General features: G+C 38.9%; 3 protein-coding genes and 1 long non-coding RNA gene across 4 annotated transcripts; 1 reads left to right on the top strand and 3 right to left on the bottom strand.

Annotated features, from left to right (window-relative positions):
- Positions 1 to 569: 569 nt before the first annotated feature.
- Positions 570 to 3,032, bottom strand: LOC131357726 (lysozyme g-like). Its single transcript, XM_058396987.1, has 5 exons — positions 2,874 to 3,032; positions 2,064 to 2,147; positions 1,778 to 1,983; positions 1,471 to 1,609; positions 570 to 962 (listed from the first exon to the last, which is right to left on the bottom strand). The coding sequence occupies exons 1-5, from the start codon at positions 2,896 to 2,898 to the stop codon at positions 829 to 831; spliced, it is 588 nt and encodes a 195-aa protein (XP_058252970.1). The 5' UTR covers positions 2,899 to 3,032; the 3' UTR covers positions 570 to 828.
- A 2,920-nt stretch (positions 3,033 to 5,952) lies between these two features.
- LOC131357729 (uncharacterized) lies at positions 5,953 to 7,487 on the bottom strand. Its single transcript, XR_009205311.1, has 2 exons — positions 7,382 to 7,487; positions 5,953 to 6,177 (listed from the first exon to the last, which is right to left on the bottom strand). It is a non-coding gene; the product is annotated as an uncharacterized LOC131357729 (long non-coding RNA).
- Positions 7,488 to 8,872: 1,385 nt separating this feature from the next.
- LOC131357727 (lysozyme g-like) lies at positions 8,873 to 11,156 on the top strand. Its single transcript, XM_058396988.1, has 5 exons — positions 8,873 to 9,059; positions 9,272 to 9,355; positions 9,450 to 9,646; positions 10,197 to 10,335; positions 10,511 to 11,156. The coding sequence occupies exons 1-5, from the start codon at positions 9,056 to 9,058 to the stop codon at positions 10,642 to 10,644; spliced, it is 558 nt and encodes a 185-aa protein (XP_058252971.1). The 5' UTR covers positions 8,873 to 9,055; the 3' UTR covers positions 10,645 to 11,156.
- A 1,003-nt stretch (positions 11,157 to 12,159) lies between these two features.
- On the bottom strand, positions 12,160 to 16,357 carry LOC131357728 (iduronate 2-sulfatase-like). Its single transcript, XM_058396989.1, has 3 exons — positions 16,138 to 16,357; positions 15,797 to 15,933; positions 12,160 to 13,378 (listed from the first exon to the last, which is right to left on the bottom strand). The coding sequence occupies exons 1-3, from the start codon at positions 16,229 to 16,231 to the stop codon at positions 13,346 to 13,348; spliced, it is 264 nt and encodes an 87-aa protein (XP_058252972.1). The 5' UTR covers positions 16,232 to 16,357; the 3' UTR covers positions 12,160 to 13,345.
- Between the last annotated feature and the right edge of the window lie 730 nt (positions 16,358 to 17,087).

The raw sequence follows: 17,087 nt of genomic DNA, 5'->3' as shown, positions 1-17,087 counted from the left end.
AACAGTGTTGAGATTGAATCCTAAACAGATTCAGTCTCAACCCTACTTGTTTAATTGAATTGAGATGTGGTGACTCTGAAGGCCAAGGAATAACATATGATTCATTTTTATACAGGGGTGTGATTACCATTCTGGGGGCCCCAAGCAAAGTCAGGACCTGGGCCCCCACACGCCCTAACATTCCCTAAGATTTTCCTTTGATTTGCACAAAAGTAATATTAAGCATATAGAATTATGTGAGACAAATATACACCAGATATATTTTACTTTGAAGTCGAAGTTTGGATAAGCGCGCGCCATGGTTGATTCTTTCTATGTGTCTGGGCCGCACGTTAATAAATGAAGTCAAAAGCAATCATTAGTTGAGTTAGCCGCTTGTGGCCAGTAGGGGGCCCACTAAGCCCGCGGGGCCCCACGCAATTGCGTGCTTTGCGTGATGGGTAAACACGCTACTGTTTTTATACTCATTAAAACCATTCAGTAAGCCCTCATGCTCTGTGGATATGGGCGGGGTCATCTTAGAAGACCCCGCCCTTAGAAGAAGACCTTATAAGAAGGCTGATTACTACTTTTTATTGATTTGCAGTGATGCCTTTATTTAAAGTGAAACGTGGACACATTCTACTGGTACACTGACTGTTGTTACTACTATAAATACACAGTTTATTTAATGAACATGCTGTATATTGTTACTGCCAAATATATTTTATAATACTATTATTTTTATTACTGTGTTTGATCCTTAGGAAGAAATGCATCCACATGATCATTCTATCATTCTACAGTAAGTACTATATGAGTTACACAGTGCATCATGAGATAAACTGCTCAGTAGCCATTGCGTTTGAACCACTGTGCTCTAGCCACTACATCATTCGCATAGTCCTTCCCTGTGGTCTTCATGTCCATGCCCTCATGAGAGCAAACGTTTCCTGGGCCAGCGTTGTAGGCTGCGATTCCTCCTGAAACAGAACATCATTTAGTGAATACATAACTGTTTACTTTCAGCTGAGTAAGCAAGATTACCTGAAAAAGCATGCTGTAATGGGAAAATAATCAGTAATGTAGTAGTGTGATGCATCCGAACCTGAAGCATATATACATATTCTGATTGTTAGTTAGTTCCTCTTATGTCTCATGTTATAATAGTTAGAAGGTTAATAAAATAAAATGTGCAGCATTTCATATTACAGAGAAACAAGCCAGCACAAAGTTCTGTGTATGTTGTTACTATGGAAATGATATTTTTAAAAGATTAATAAACCTTGTAGACTGAACTATTATCTAAACCATGCTGCTCTATAAAGGAAAATTAATCAACACCTTCTGACCAATCCGAATCAACAGCACTGGTTGACTATTAACAAATCAAAATGTCAGTATAGTTGATGTAGCACAGTATTAAAATTGAAGTTAGAGTACATTCACAGATACCTGTTTTACACAAAACATACATCTGAGGGTATATACCTTTAAATTGATCCTCCCTGGACCAATTTGGGAATTTTTGTTGAATAGCATTTATAAAAGTGATTAAAATATCAGTAGCTTGGATGATGTGCTCCTCACTGTTCCAGGTCCCTACTGGACAGTGGTAACGTTTGTCAACCTGAAGAAAATTTTATAACAAATCATCTGTGTGTTAGAACAACATTTAGTCATTTAAGGTGGAACAGTAACGATGTTTGGTGCTACATGAGACATTTCAGCTCAGACTGCTAGAATTAAACAATTACAGAAAGCAATTTCTCATCATTCATGTGCTGTTTCAGCCAACCTGCATAAGCCCAAAGGCATTGCCTTGATCTCCCCAGCCATCAACAAGCCCCGATCCACACGATCCAGCCCTCGTCTCTCTGGATATGATGCCCGCAATCACAGCTGGGTCCATCCTTTTAGCGCTGGCAACTTTCATGATAATGGTCTTGTACTGGTTCATCCTCTCCAGATCAACCTCAGCCATTTTATGCGAGGCTTCCACACCTTTAGCAACAATATGTAAAAACATTCTAAGCATTCAAAAAATATCAAGACACAGGTACAACGAAAGTCAACCAACATACCACTTATGGTGTATCTGTCCTGGGAGGCTGTTTGTGGAGATGCTCCAGTCGTGGTGATCCGCATGAGATCTCCGAAAACGCATCCTAGACAAAACAAAATAGATAAACTAAGCTTAGGATAAGTGTGAGCTTTTTTACTGATAAAACTACATGTTGACAAATCACATGTGTCATGTGAAGTTAAGTTTCTATGACATGTTTGCATTCCTAATTCTATTACTTTGGTGAACAGGCATACAAGCATATACAGCAATACCCCAGAATTTTTTAATTTTTTAAGAACGGTATTTTAAGTTACTACTAAAAAGGGATTGTGTGACAAAACTTTAGAGCTACAATTGTGTTTTGGCAATGATAGCCTACAGTCACAAAATAAATGAAAGGGTGACTGTTAGAAGAGTAACATCATCATAGATTTGCAGTCAACCATAATAACTGTCAGGAAAATAAGAACACAAAAACATTATATTGTAATTATTGTACTAGGACTTTAACGCATGCGCAGTACAGACGCGCACTCATCCATTTGCGCTGCGTATGTGCAAAGACTGGGATAAGCGAACGGGCTGCTCGGGTTGTACTGCGCACGCGCGCACTTTCCTTTCTGTAAATCTTTAAAAAAGTAAACATTTGGTTTATGCTACTTCAGTATATGCTACTTCAAACAGTCGATACAGATTTGTGAAAGTTTCCGTAATTTTCATCCCTTCTTAACTAAACAAAAGTGTTTTTGTTTCGTTTTCCTAGAAAACAAAACTTAAAACAGCATTAAAACTTAAATTAAATCAAGAAACAAAACTTGTTTCTCACCATTTGTATCTCCCCAGTTGTTCATGAGTAATGGCGGAAACGGCTGATTAATACTAAACTGGCTTAGCAAAAATATTTATGATACAGAAATAGCGGTGAAGGACGACCTTTTTCTTTCACCTTCTCTCAGCACACACACACACACACACACACACACACACACACACACACACACACTAAACCAACCCACCCCCCAAATTCTTTGAAAAGTGCTTTTATCTCTTATCCCTGGCTTTGTCAAGGGAAATTGAGAATGTTTTGATATCCGTAATGTGAAATAAAGTCTATTAATGTATGTGATTTACTTAATATTAGACAAATACACTGATCAGGCATAACATTATGACCACTGAAAGGTGCCGCGAATAAGATTAATAATCTCCTCATCATGGCACCTGTTAGTGGGTGGGATATATTAGGCAGCAAGTCAACATTTTATCCTCGAAGTTGATGTGTTAGAAGCAGGAAAAATGGGCAAGTGTAAGGATCTGAGCGAGTTTGACGAAGGGCCAAATTGTGATGGCTAGGCGACTGGATCAGAGCATCTCCAAAACTGCAGCTCTTGTGGAGGTGTTCCCGGTCTGCAGTGGTCAGTATCTATTAATAGTGGTCCGAGGAAGGAACAGTGATGAACCGGCGACAGGGTCATGGGAGGCCAAGGCTCATTCATGTATGTGGGGAGCGAAAGCTGACCCGTGTGATCCGATCCAACAGACGAGCTACTGTTGCTCAGATTAGACCTGACCTCACGATAGAGCTATGAGGTAGCAATGCTACACATCCTTATAACATTGTAAGAATTTTTCACAAAATTGATGTTGAATTTATTATATTGATATATTGAGCTTGATCTGGAGTTGTATTTCACATGCCTAAATACCTTCATCATCCTCATTTCATTTAGAATATCTTACCTTCTGCAACATCTCAGTGTGATCATTGGATCTGAAACATGCAATAGAACTACATACATACTAAAATGACTTCAGTGCTAAAATGTGTACTTTATGGTACATACCTGTCAGAGAGAACGCATTGATGAGTATAAATTTATGAAGAAGTGAGGAAAAGTTTTGAATCTAATCTAACAAATCTAATCAAAGAGATGTCACCTTGATATAGAACAAAACTAGAGAAATCCTAGTGTGGATCTCTCTAGTCTCCTGCATTGTAATGTAAAAATCCTACATTGTTTCTCACCAACTGAGGCAGAAGATCCACCTTCACACGTTTCCATGATTTATCCTGAAGCTATAAATCTTTAAATACAACAAATAATGACCAGTACTGAAGAAACAATACTAAGAACCCTGGCACAAATAAAAACACTAATGGTTTTCTAGTATTATTATCACACATCTGAACATGTAGCTTACATACACTAATATGCAACCAATAATGCTAGGCTATGACTAGTTTTGCTACTTTCTTGTCACTCTCTCACACACACACATTCTCATGTATATTAGGAAACAGCTGGAAACAGCACTCGCAATTGATAAAGAATTTTGGAGCAATTGCACAGAAATAAACTTGCATATTGGATCAAATGCTTTCAGCTTTGGCTTAGATTGTTTCATGAGCACCTTTATAAATGTAGAAAGAGCAGAAATTCTATCTAGACTACAGAAGGTGTCTGTATTGGTATACGGTATTAATAATTGGTATAAATTGCCGTTGCTAGGAATGAAATGCATGCAGGTATGCTTTCTATCTCTATATCTCTCTCCCTCTCTCTATCTTTCTTAAGCGCAAAACCCTTCCAGTGCACTGGAACATTCGCTCCCAAAAAAACACCCACAATACACTGCAAAAACCTTGGACATCAACATGTTCCCTTACTGGAAATGTCTGAATGTTTTTTGAAGCCTCTCGGCTCAAAAAAAATTGCAGATGCTTAGTAGTGATGCTTAGATGTGATTTTTTCGGAATATCATAACAAACATTTGGATTCTTGCAATGCATTAAACAAATGAATGATTTAGGATTGTTTTTCTGTTTTCTGTTTGGAAGATACTAGCCAGGGCAGCAGGGTGGCTTAGTGATTAGCACTGTTGCCTCACAGCAAGAAGGTCCTGGGTTTGAATCCTGTCTTTGAACAGGCAGGGGGCCTTTCTGTGTGGAGTTTGCATGTTGTGCCTGTGTGGGTTTACTCTGGGTACTGGTAATTCTAAACTGCCCATAGGAGTGTGTGTGGTTGTCTGCCTATATGTGGACTGGTGACCTGTCCAGGGTGTACTCCTGCCTTTTGCCCAATGTGTGCTGGGATAGGCTCCAGCAGATCCCCATGACCCCAATTAGGAATAAATCGGGTATAGAAAATGGATGGATGGAAGATACTAGCCAGCTAGATACACTATGAGTATAGACATATCAACATCTCCCCTTTCCTTTGAGGTTCTGTTGATTCTGAGCTTATTTTTATTCTTTATTTTAAGATATTATTGACTCTATATCATATTATGTACAGCATTTCTGGCTAACAATTGTTCCCTTCGAATGTAATAAAAAATATTTGACTTGACTTGAAGTTGATGGCTGCTGAAGTATTAAGGACAAAAAAAAGGGGGTGGATCTGGTTTTTGCCTTATTACTGGAATTTTATTTTAAATCCTTTTCAGTAGATAGTCATATTTTAATTCCTACATCTATTAAAGTTATAAATATGACAAGATTGATTGATGTTGCTTTAATTAACTCTGAACAAAGTGTCCTCTATCCTTTTACCACTTCTGTTACTGTCTAATATTTATCCATGAGCATGTCATGTCTCCAGATTTTAATGTAGAATTCAAATTTTATTTAGTATGTTGTATTTCCTCATATATTCCCTCATATATCAAAAATTTAGAGTAGTAGTCAGTCCACCAACCTGCATGTTTTGGAAGAAACCCATATACATACATTTGAAGAACATGTAAAACTTGTTTTTTATTTGTAACCAGAGCTCAGGAATGTGAGGTGAAAATACTCCCCACTGATGCTAATGCTTTCAATATCTGCAACCAGCACCGTCATTGATGCCTGAGAACAATTACAGAGTCATAAAACAGCTACATAACAACACAAAACATCAACGATCAATACAAGGATTATTTTTATTTTATTTTATCAATACAAAATAAGGATTTATTGAACAGTTTGCAGTTCATTGTGGGAAATATGAATGTTGCTCAGTAGCCGTTGCGTTTGAACCACTGGGCTCTGGCCACGACATCATTAGAATAATCATTTCCTGTGGTCCCAATGTCCATTCTCTCATAGGTTCGGACATTTGTTCCAGCGTTGTAGGCTGAGATTCCCCCTGAAACAGGAAACAGAAGTCAAGTGACATGAATAAATCGCAGTAAAGAATATCAGGGAAAAAAGGAAGGTTTATTTTATTAAGTATGTTCATGATTGCTGATGTTTTTTTCCCCAAAAAATGTCCAGGCATCTTTTACAATCGTGCTAGTTGATGTAATATAATATTTGTATTATAATGAGAAACTGCAGTCTTTTTGCCACAAGTTTTGTTTAAAATTTAAAAAATCATTTAATTATAAATTATATCCACGTTTTAGGAACACATCCACCTGCTATTCCTGCAGTTATCTAATCATGAGTCTGAGGCGGTCATGGGTACAGACTCAACAAATCCGGACAGATGAGACTGGAAAAAAAGTTTGTTTCTGTTTCGGTGAGTATCTTCACATGATTGTTTCAGATTCTTGTGAACACTCAGTACCTGAATCTCAGCTGAACCATGTCAAATACTACATTTTGTTATTTGCAAGTTCTATAGATACAAGTAGCAATCCTAACAAAAGAAAGACAACTCAAAAGTAAAAGCTGCTGCAGGGTTTCAAGGCTTTGGACTGGAAAATATCTTATATTAAAGTTCACTCAGTATTGCAGAATCAATGTCTGTTACCTGTCAGTGATCCAATACATGTAGAATGGGAAAATTGGCTGTATCAAAGCAATATGCATTGATTTATGACGATGTTAAAAAGGCTTGGCATGCATGAGCATGTACTCAAGAAGAATCCAGGTGATTCTCCTTACCTCAGGCTCACATGATCACTGATGATGACGATGTGTTATAGGTGTGTCAGTGAAGAACAGTCCAGGAGATTTATAGGGTGTTTCATAAGATGTAATTACCACTAATGCCAACAATAAGCTCAGCAAATCTGTGGTTTGGGTTTAGAAATAAACCAACCAAAGCCAAGAAATAAAAATTACTTTATACTATTCTTTGTATTTTTTTTTTCATGATCAAAATATTGACTTCCAGTAAGTCAAATGTTGGAAAAAAAAATCAACATGATTTGGAATAAGGGGTAGGAAGAGGGTTAGTCGTAAAACATTGTTTTACAATGTAGAAAGAAATAAACATCAGGAAAGACCATGGAATTAGAAGATGTGTCCAAACTTTTGACTGGTAGTGTATATATATATATAGTTCAGATATTACATAATTGTTTCTTCTAATATTTTTGTGACAAATCCGTAAAGCTACTCACCAATAATGAGTTGAAGGAGTTTCATCTTTTCCAGTGAGAAAACAGTTCTGGTTTCTGGTGCAGGTCACTTTGGCCGACAAAAGACAAGTGGGTTTACCAAGTAGCCACTTCCTTTAAATAAAGGAGGAAGGATGGGCGCAAATCTGGAAATTCCTTTGGCATGGTACACAAAAAATGCAGCTTTGTCAGGAGCGGCCCCTAGAATTGAGTTAATATTTAGTGCCATAGCTCATTTCGTTTACTTTGTTATCCCAATACGTTTTAAAAGAAAAAACAATCCTGTCAGAAAATATTGGAAAAGCAATGCTAATTTTTATTTATTTATTTATTTATTTATTTATATTGCTATGCATATACTGTACAAAGGCTTTCATCAGCTTTCATTTCCTCATACTGACTTAGAGCAAACCTCCTACTTACTTACCTATTTATATTTTCTTAGATTATAGAGCAATTTAATTGGCCTTGCCAGTCCAGTTGTTTCAGAGGATTTTGCAAAAAAAAAAACATGCCCAGGAGTCATTTCATTCATTCTCGGGTCACAGGGAGCTCAGGCATCATTGGGCAACAAGGCAGGATAAACCTTGGGCAGAGCACCAACCCATCACAGGGCATACACACACTCATTACAGGTAATCAGGCAATTTAGAGACTCCAATCAGCCTAGAAGCATGTCTTTGGACTGTGGGAGAAAACCCACAAAGCATGGGGGAGAGAGAACATGCAAACTCCACACACACACAGTGAGCAGACTCAAACCCAAGACGCTGGCGGTGTGAGGCAAACATGCTAACCACTAAGCCACCGTGCCGCCTGCCCAGGAGTCACAACAGCAAAATTACCTATACTATCTGTGTGGGAAGGATGTAGTTTAAGTTGTTTTATGCTCTCAAATTTGACTTGTTGCCTAGCCAGTTATGTGTGCTACTAAAATTGATGCTAGTTTACACTGACATTAGCAAACAATGCAGGCTAATTTAGCGAGACAGCTAATGCTAGCAAATTAACAGAATGTACCTCAACATGATTTTTCAAATTGGATGGTGTTCATGATTTGTGATTTAATACAAGCCTTACCCATGAATATCTAACTATTTTACTGAGGTAGGGCCTGGGATGCTCATTTTCAGACTTACACAGATTTTTGTGTAGCATGAGAAGGTAGAGTTTATTTTACATTTAACTTGAATGCATGCAAACCTAAAGCTAAGCTGAGTACATTTAACTGATATGTAGAGTACACTATTATTCAACTTTAATCATTCTCAAGTATAAATATGTTAAAATAACACATAAGTATCACATCAGGTTTAATCATTCATGGATTTTCCAATCCCTGCTGTTTTGATGTATATAATGGTGGTAACTGATGGTAAACTATTAACAATTACATTGATTTATGTATTGTTAAATACAAACACGCTGCAAGTAATGCCACCTTCATCTCATCATAACTGGAAATTCTACTTAGTCATGAAAATAGACAAAGTAGAATTAAAAACATTGAGCTGGAGGCTGCTCTGACTGGTGAGTCAAACAAATTGATGTTGTTGTGGTTCACTGAAACATGTCTCCTCCTTCTTTATTTAGAGGAAGTGTTTAGGAGTATTTACCAGTTAAATCTGTCCTCACTTACAGCTCTTTTCTCTGGGCAGGGAAGTTACAACCAGCAACATGGGTGAGTTTATTTTCTGACCCATATTGTGTATTAGTGTTAATTGTGCTAGTTGTATTAGTGTACTAACAACATTGTACAAGTGCTTGATATTTTTTCATTATATTTTGGTTTCTCTTTCATTCTTTATAGTTATAGAAATCATTTAAAATGCAAGCGCACTGCTGGTTATTCCTCTAGGATCTCAGATTCTTTTTTTAATTTGTCCATCCTAGCCTGTATTTATGGAGACATTACCAAGATCAGCACAACTGGAGCATCTGAAAAAACAGCTAGGCAGGACAAGCTCACTGTCAAAGGTGTCGAATCATAATTTTTGTATGGATATTGAAAATAAACTTTTTTATTTTTAACCTTTTTTTAGAAGGTAATGATGATTGCTTGCTTCCATAGGGGTGGAAGCTTCATATAAACTGGCTGAGAATGATCTGAGGAAGATGGAGCAGTACAAGAACGTTATCATCAAAGTTGGCAGAGCTAAGCAGATGGACCCAGCTGTCATCGCAGGCATCATATCCAGAGAGTCCAGGGCTGGGTCAATTCTTGTGAATGGCTGGGGAGACCATGGCAATGGTTTTGGACTCATGCAGGTTGGGTTACAATAAAAGCCTGTGTAATTCAGTTGCGATGTGAGGTAAATGTGGAAGTTGCAGTTGTTGAAAGGTGTGGCTGTGAGTTAATCTGTGTTAGAAATACAAGTCAGCACAGTAGGGTGGGGCTTTTGGATTATGATGCTGTGCGAGCGATTAAGGATGAAATCACTTTAAAAGGTAAAAGTCCTTATTGAAAATATAACTCATTTAATGCAGGAATTGTTTAACTGGTCATGGTTTTTTCTTCATTGGCTGTGTACACGGTGGTGTTTATCCAGTTTCTGTGGGAAGTATTGGCTCAGTGGATAAGGAACTTAGACACTGATTGCAAGATTGTTGCTTAAATCACATAACCGAAATACTCAACCAAAACTCTTAACCCTCACCTGCTCAGTTTGTGAACTCACTTAGGTGCAAGATATAATGCTATTAATGTACAGTGTTTACTGTACCTTTGCATTAAAATGTCACAAGAAAATGCAAAAATAAATAGAAAAATAAATGTAAAATCAAAGGGAATTGATTTGATCTTGGTTACTGTCTTTAGGTTGATAAGAACCACCACACTCCAAAGGGAGCCTGGAACAGCGAGGAACACCTCACCCAAGGCACCGATATTCTAATACAATCTATTAAAGACATTCAAAAGAAATTCCCCAGCTGGCCCAAAGAGCACCAATTTAAAGGTAATTTAAATCTAACTGTTGCTTTAATTGTCAAACAGAAGGTTGTATATTCAATCACAGCTATCAGAAGACCATGGTATCATCTGTAAACTATGTCTCTATCCCTTTCCTAAACTGTCTCGATCGTCACACTTACTTTATCATCATCTCCTGTCATGTCTGTCTCCTGTTTCAGGAGGAATCGCAGCCTACAACTTAGGCCCAGGAAACGTCCGCACATATGAGCGCATGGACATCGGCAGCCCAGGAGATGATTATTCCAGTGATGTGGTGGCCCGGGCTCAGTTCTTTAAACGCAAAGGTTACTGAGCAAAATTTAATTACAATGCTGCACTGCATAAAACTCAGTTTCTAGCATGGATGTATTTCATTTATAGATTATAGACAGGGCTCGATTTTTGAACATGTTAATACCAATTTGTATCAGGAGTATGCTGTTAACAAAATGTGTGTTTGTCTCTGTTCAGTTGGTTTCTGCTGGAAATTAGAATAAGAACTTTTACAAATAGCAATAACAATCAGGTGATACTTTCACTGAGTTATCAATATTTTGGGGGAGTGGAATTAGTAATTATATTAAAAATATGTTAAACAACTCATATGATTTTACTTTAAAATTTTTAACAGTATTTTTGATTGAGCTTTGACTTCTCAGCTAGCTTCATGAAGTAGCTTTACCCTAGGGGCTTTTTTGAATGTTCATAAATAGGCTGAGCTCCACAATATTCCTCATCACTATAAGAAAGCTATGTGTTTGGGGAAAGCTACTGTTTTTACATTTTAATTCAGAATGAAATGCAATAAGTTTTTATTAAAATTAAGGCATGAACAAAAATATACAGTGTACCCTGAGTTTTGATTGGTAGCAAGCAGCTTATTCTCATTATCAAGTACCTTATTCTGAGAACTTGTAAGGTAATGTTTCTACCAAACATCAGAATTGGAGAAAGTGTGATATCATGATGGTTCATCCTGCACTAATGCAACTCTTTGGATATTTTCTGTAAGATAATACTGTGCATGAAATTCTCTGGAGATCATCAGTTTCTGAAATACTCAAACCAGCCCATCTGGCACCGACAACCATGCCACGGAGTCACTATGATCACATTTTTATCTATATGTTGATTCAAGGTGACCTAGTGGTCGGTATGTTCACCTTGTAACTCCAGTTTTGGGGGCTTGCATCCTGTCTCCATCCTGTGTTCATAGAGTTTGCATTTTCTTCCTATGCTTTTCACTTGGGGTTTGTTCTAGGTTCCTCCATCAGTCCAAAGACAGGCATTGTAGGCTGATTTGTACCTCTAAATTGTGTTTGTGAGTGTTGAGCCACACATTGGGTTGGCAACCATGTGTAGGATGAATGGATACATATCACAACTGTATTTGAATAATTTTTTACATTGCCCTTCATCACATTATTGACTCATTGGATAATTTCACGAACATGTAAGAATTCAGGTGTTCCTATTAAAGTGGTTTATAAGGAGGCAGAAGGCACTTGTGAGATGAATTTCAGGTGTTTTTCAGCTGGATGCAAGTATAGGTGTTTTCTTTAAGTGAAACACAATCAAAACAACTAACAGGAAACTAGATGTATTCTTATAGAGCAATAATCTAAACACAATCACGCTACCACACAATACTATAAATGACAAAATCTTGCCAAAGAAATACAAACAGAATTGATACACACGTGGACAAAATTGTAGGTACCCTTCCATTAAAGAAAGAAAAACCCACAATGGTCATTGAAATATCTTAAAACTGACAAAAGTAATAATAAATTTAAAAAAATTACTGAAAATTGATTCATTTAAATCAGACATCAGACAGCTTTTGAATTGTGGTTCAACAGAAGCAGCAGAAGGAAACAAACTAACGAAACTGGCCTGGACAAAGATGATGGTACCTTTATCTTAATATTTTGTTGCACGACCTTTTGTGGCATTCTGTAACAAAACTCCTGAGGCATAGGGTAATAGATCCATATGCAGATTTAATAGAGGCAAACCACATTCAGAAATCATAAATGGCAAACAGGTGGAAACAAATCAGAAATCAGCCAAACAATCAAACTAGCAAACAAATCTGAAAAGTGAAAACACAATGATCAAAACAAAGCAAGGTCATACACAACATCAAGAATACAAGGCTTGGTACAACTAGGTAGAACAATACTTTGCGTGGGCACTAGCGTGCATGCTGCTAATATATCCATGCTATCGTTTACTCTAAATGAGACTTCTGCACCTGTTGACAGGTATTTTGGCCCACTCCTCATGAGCAAATTGCTCCAGATGTCTCAGGTTTGAAGGGTGCCTTCTTCAGACTGCATGTTTCATCTCTTTCCATAGATGTTCAGTAGGATTTAGATCATAGCACATAAGTGATTCACAGCTAAGCTGAGTACATTTAACTGACATTTTGTAATGTTAACCAGACTGGACACAGACTTATTTCAAAACCCAAAACGGGCATGTTATATGTTCGTAAAATGGGTAGAGAGACAGAAGAAGTAGATACCGGTACTAAGAATATCAGCTGGTGTAGCGTAGAGTAGCGTAGCATAGCGAGTCATGGAGTCTTCGACGTGAGTTGTGTATGAGACCAGACAGTGACTGAGTGGAAAGAGTGCACTTAAATAGACGAGTGGAAGTGACAACACAACTAGGTGCAAGTGTGCTAGATTAGTATTCGGGTGTTTGGGCACGTTGGTTGGTGAGGGAGTCTGGTATACCCATGACAGAACCCCCCTCTCCACGGCCTGCTCCTGAGGGCCAAAGACCCCATGCCATGGTGGGGGGCCTCTGCCGCGTTGTGCCGGACACTCGGGGTGAGCTGTGTGGAACTCAGAGTAGTTTGGGGTCCAGAATGTCCTCTCGGGGAAGCCATGATCTTTCCTTCGGCCCATAGCCCTCCCAGTCCACAAGATACTCCAAACGACCACCACAGCGCTGGGAGAGCAGGATTTCTTTGACAGCGTATATGGTGCCATCATCTGGCACCATCAGGAAAGGGGGATCGTCAACCGCACCAGACTCTGTGGAAAGAGAAGAGACAGGTGAGACATATGGTTTGAGTAAGGATACGTGGAAAGTGCTGTGAATTCTGTATTGTGGTGGTAATTTGAGTTCATATGTGACTTGGTTGATCTGTCTTGTGATAAGGAAGGGACCAATGAATCTGGGACTCAGCTTTTTGCATGGGAGGCGTAGTCGAATGTCTCTGGTGGAGAGCCAAAGCTTTGCCCTGGTTGATATGTGGGAGTGGTGGCTCTCCCAGCATCGGCGTGAAACTTCTGCCATCTTACCGCCCATTGGAGGTGCTGATGCGCTGATTCCCAAACCCTCTTGCTCTCCTGGAACCAGTGAGTCACTGATGGCACCTCTGAGGGTTCTCCAGACCAGGGAAACAGAGGTGGTTGATAGCCGAGTATGCACTGGAACGGTGTGAGGTCTGTGGCTGGCTGACGGAAGGAGTTTTGTGCATACTCGGCCCATACGATGTACCGATGCCAGGAGTTCTGGTGGCTATGACAGAAGGTACAGAGGTAACACCTAATTTCCTGAATCTTCCTTTCAGATTGGCCGTTAGACTGAGGGTGGTAACCTGAGGTCAGACTGACTGTCACACCTAGAAGAGAGAAGAAAGCTTTCCAGACTCTGGAAACAAACTGGGGCCCTCTGTCCGAGACAATGTCCTCAGGTAAACCAAAGTTTCTGAAGACATGTTGGAAAAGTGTCTCAGCGGTTTCCATTGCGGTGGGTACACCCTTGAGGGGTACAAGACGGCAGGCTTTGGAGAATCTGTCTACCGCCACCAGGATACAAGTGTTCCCCTCAGAGAGTGGTAGGTCAGTTATAAAATCTACTCCTAGGTGTGACCAGGGGCGCTGAGGAGTGGGTAGTGGAAGCAATTTTCCTGATTTGAGATGGCATGATGTCTTGGCCATAGCACACTCCTGGCAGCTCCTCATGTACCTTCTGATATCTTGAGCCATTCCTGGCCACCAGAAGCGTCCTTGTAGTAGCAAGAGGGTTTGATTGGTTCCAGGGTGACCAGTGCCCAGGAAAGTGTGCATCGAATGAATAAGCCGGTGATGTTGGGATCTAGGGACATATATGTGGTCGGGTGGACAGCCCGGAGGAACTGGATCAGAGACACTGGTGGCTGCAATGTCTTCATCCAGGGGCCGCTGGATAGGGGAGATAAGTAATTTGGGAGGAATGATTGGTTCAGGCTGTTTGGGAGGTGCTTCTGGAGTGTGGAGATGGGAAAGGGCATCAGCTTTAGTGTTTTTGGTCCCTGGATGGTAAGAGATGGTGAAGTTGAATCGGGTAAAGAAGAGGGCCCATCTGGCCTGCTTGGGGTTAAGCCTCTTTGCTTCCCGTAAGTATTCTAGATTGCAGTGGTCAGAGAGTACCACGAACGGGTGGCGGGCACCTTTGAGCCAGTGTCTCCACTCCTCTAGAGCTAGTTTGATGGCCAGTAATTCTCTTTTTCCAATGTCATAATTTTGTTCGGCAGGGGTCATCTTCCTTGAGAAGAAGGCACATGGATTGGAGATGAGGAGGATTGCCTTGGTACTGTGATAACACTGCACCTACTCCCGAGGTGGATGCGTCTACCTCCACCATAAAGGGCTTGTTCAGGTCTGGATGGGTCAGGAGGGGTGCAGATGTGAAAATCCTTTGGAGTTCTGTCATGGCTTTTGTGGCCTCAGGTGTCCAGGACAACAATTTAGTTTTATATATAAATCGGTGATAAAAATTGGAGAAACCAAGGAATCTTTGGAGGTCTTTGATGGTAGAAGGGGTAGGCCAGGTAGAGATGGCTTCCACCTTCCTCTCGTCCATGCAGATACCCTTGGGGCTGATGATGTAGCCAAGGAACTGAATTGAGGTCTGATGAAATCCACACTTCTCTGCTTTCAGATAAAGCTGGTGTTCACAAAGTTTCTTCAGGACCATAGAAACATGTTGACGATGTTGGGTCTCGCTCAGGGAGTACACCAGGATATCACACTCTCACCTTATCTACATCATTAAGAAAGTTATTCAGCGGCTACAGAATGAATCCTGTCATGAGGATTTTTATAACTTTAACAAAATATTACAAACATACAAGAGAGGTGAGTTATTTTAACAATTTGGTCACATGACCAAGTCCATAGTTGTTGTTTAACAGCATACGGGTAATAGTGGACTACAAAGGATTGGGCGTGTATGTATGTATGTATGTATATAATGTATGTATGAATCCTATCTATAGATGTTCCCTGCTCTAACACACACCATAAGCTTGTAACTTCCCAAGCAGTCGACTCTGATATGTTAAAAATGGGAAACCAGTACAATATACAGGTCAGGGAGCTGGACAGGGTGCCGGACAGGACCAGAGCTGAGAACTTGCACATTAAACAGATAGATGATTATTTCTGTGTGTAAACTCAAGCTACCTGTGCAAAAGCATTGTCGAATGTGATGCTTTTAGAGGCAAGTTGGTCAATGTTGGGTGATTTTACCACTGGATCAGAGTAGCAACCCAGAGTGGGTCTCAGATCATCAGCTATAATGTACAGCACATTTAATTTCCCTATGAAGAGAAGAAAAAGCACAGGTTCATCAAGTGATCATGCAAAATTACTTGCAGTATAATGAACATGGGCTAAATGATTACCTTAATTAATTAAGATGCTTCATTAAGTGATGTGCAACGTAATTACGTAATGAATCAGTGGCATGGGGAATCATTATAAACATAAGCAGTGTGTCAGTAAGCTGTTAGCTAGCAGGCTACCTTTTGCAAATATACACAGGTCCAGAAAGTAAACCATAAATAAAAGCAGCCATATGTGAGAGCTTAGAGAAAACATCCTTAGCCTGATTAACATGTCGACGCGACATCACATAAAAACTCCTGAATAGTCTGCATTTTAAAGCCAAGACTTCACACTTTCCCTCGTCAGCTTTGCTTCCTGTTTGGCTCCTGAAGCCCCGCCTTCAGCATGCCGTTCCCCATATAGCCGCTCCTATTGGTCAGCTGATCTGTCGATCTAGTTCTCAAAATATTTCTGTGTTCGAATTTACAAAGTAATTTTATTTTGTTTTATTTTATTTTATTTTAATAATATATAGTATATATTTATAAATTTTATTCTATTTCATTATTTAATTTAATTCAATTATCTTATTTTATGTATGTATTTTATTTTATTTTATTTATTTATTTATTTATTTATTTTTAATTTTTAAATTTTTAATTTTTTTTATACCAGAATGCCACTGTGAACACTGAAAAAACTAGAAATGCCAGCACAAGTTTGGCTCTGGCTGTTTTTCAACTTCAGTATCAAGTTCAAAAATTTTTTTTTTATTTATTTATTTATTTATTTATTTATTTATTTATTTATTTATGTGTTTGTTTGTTTGTACCTTCCTGTCATATTTTCTAACAGATCATTTTTGTTTTATTTCTACCGGTTCTATTTCACAAAATATAAACAAACTAGTGGGGCTACTTTAAACCACTACAACCCTGACCAAGCAGCTGAATGAATAATACATTAATGAGTAATATGTTACTGTACGACTTTTTTTGCTTTAGCAAAGTGTTGAGATTGAAAACAGTGTTGAGATTGAATCCTAAACAGATTCAGTGTGTCTAATTCTAAGTCTCAACCCTACTTGTTTAATTGAATTGAGATGTGGTGACTATGAAGGCTGAGGAATAACATATGATTCATTTTT

Source organism: Hemibagrus wyckioides, linkage group LG08 (genome assembly GCF_019097595.1).
Source record: "Hemibagrus wyckioides isolate EC202008001 linkage group LG08, SWU_Hwy_1.0, whole genome shotgun sequence".
Lineage (NCBI taxonomy): Eukaryota > Metazoa > Chordata > Actinopteri > Siluriformes > Bagridae > Hemibagrus > Hemibagrus wyckioides.
The sequence above is the reverse complement of the archived record's forward strand: the minus strand, read 5'-3'. Positions and strand labels throughout refer to the sequence as shown.

Coding starts and splice junctions, on each gene's coding strand:
- LOC131357727 (XM_058396988.1), top strand. Junction 9,647..10,196: donor ATGGTTTTGGACTCATGCAG/GTTGGGTTACAA, acceptor TACTGTCTTTAG/GTTGATAAGAACCACCACAC. Junction 10,336..10,510: donor CAAAGAGCACCAATTTAAAG/GTAATTTAAATC, acceptor CTCCTGTTTCAG/GAGGAATCGCAGCCTACAAC.
- LOC131357728 (XM_058396989.1), bottom strand. CDS start 16,231: ATGTTAATCAGGCTAAGGATGTTTTCTCTAAGCTCTCACATATGGCTG. Junction 15,934..16,137: donor CCTGTGTATATTTGCAAAAG/GTAGCCTGCTAG, acceptor TTCTCTTCATAG/GGAAATTAAATGTGCTGTAC. Junction 13,379..15,796: donor TCGACAATGCTTTTGCACAG/GTAGCTTGAGTT, acceptor CTCTTTCCACAG/AGTCTGGTGCGGTTGACGAT.
- LOC131357726 (XM_058396987.1), bottom strand. CDS start 2,898: ATGAACAACTGGGGAGATACAAATG. Junction 2,148..2,873: donor CAACTGGGGAGATACAAATG/GTGAGAAACAAG, acceptor TGTTTTGTCTAG/GATGCGTTTTCGGAGATCTC. Junction 1,610..1,777: donor ATGCCTTTGGGCTTATGCAG/GTTGGCTGAAAC, acceptor AATTTTCTTCAG/GTTGACAAACGTTACCACTG.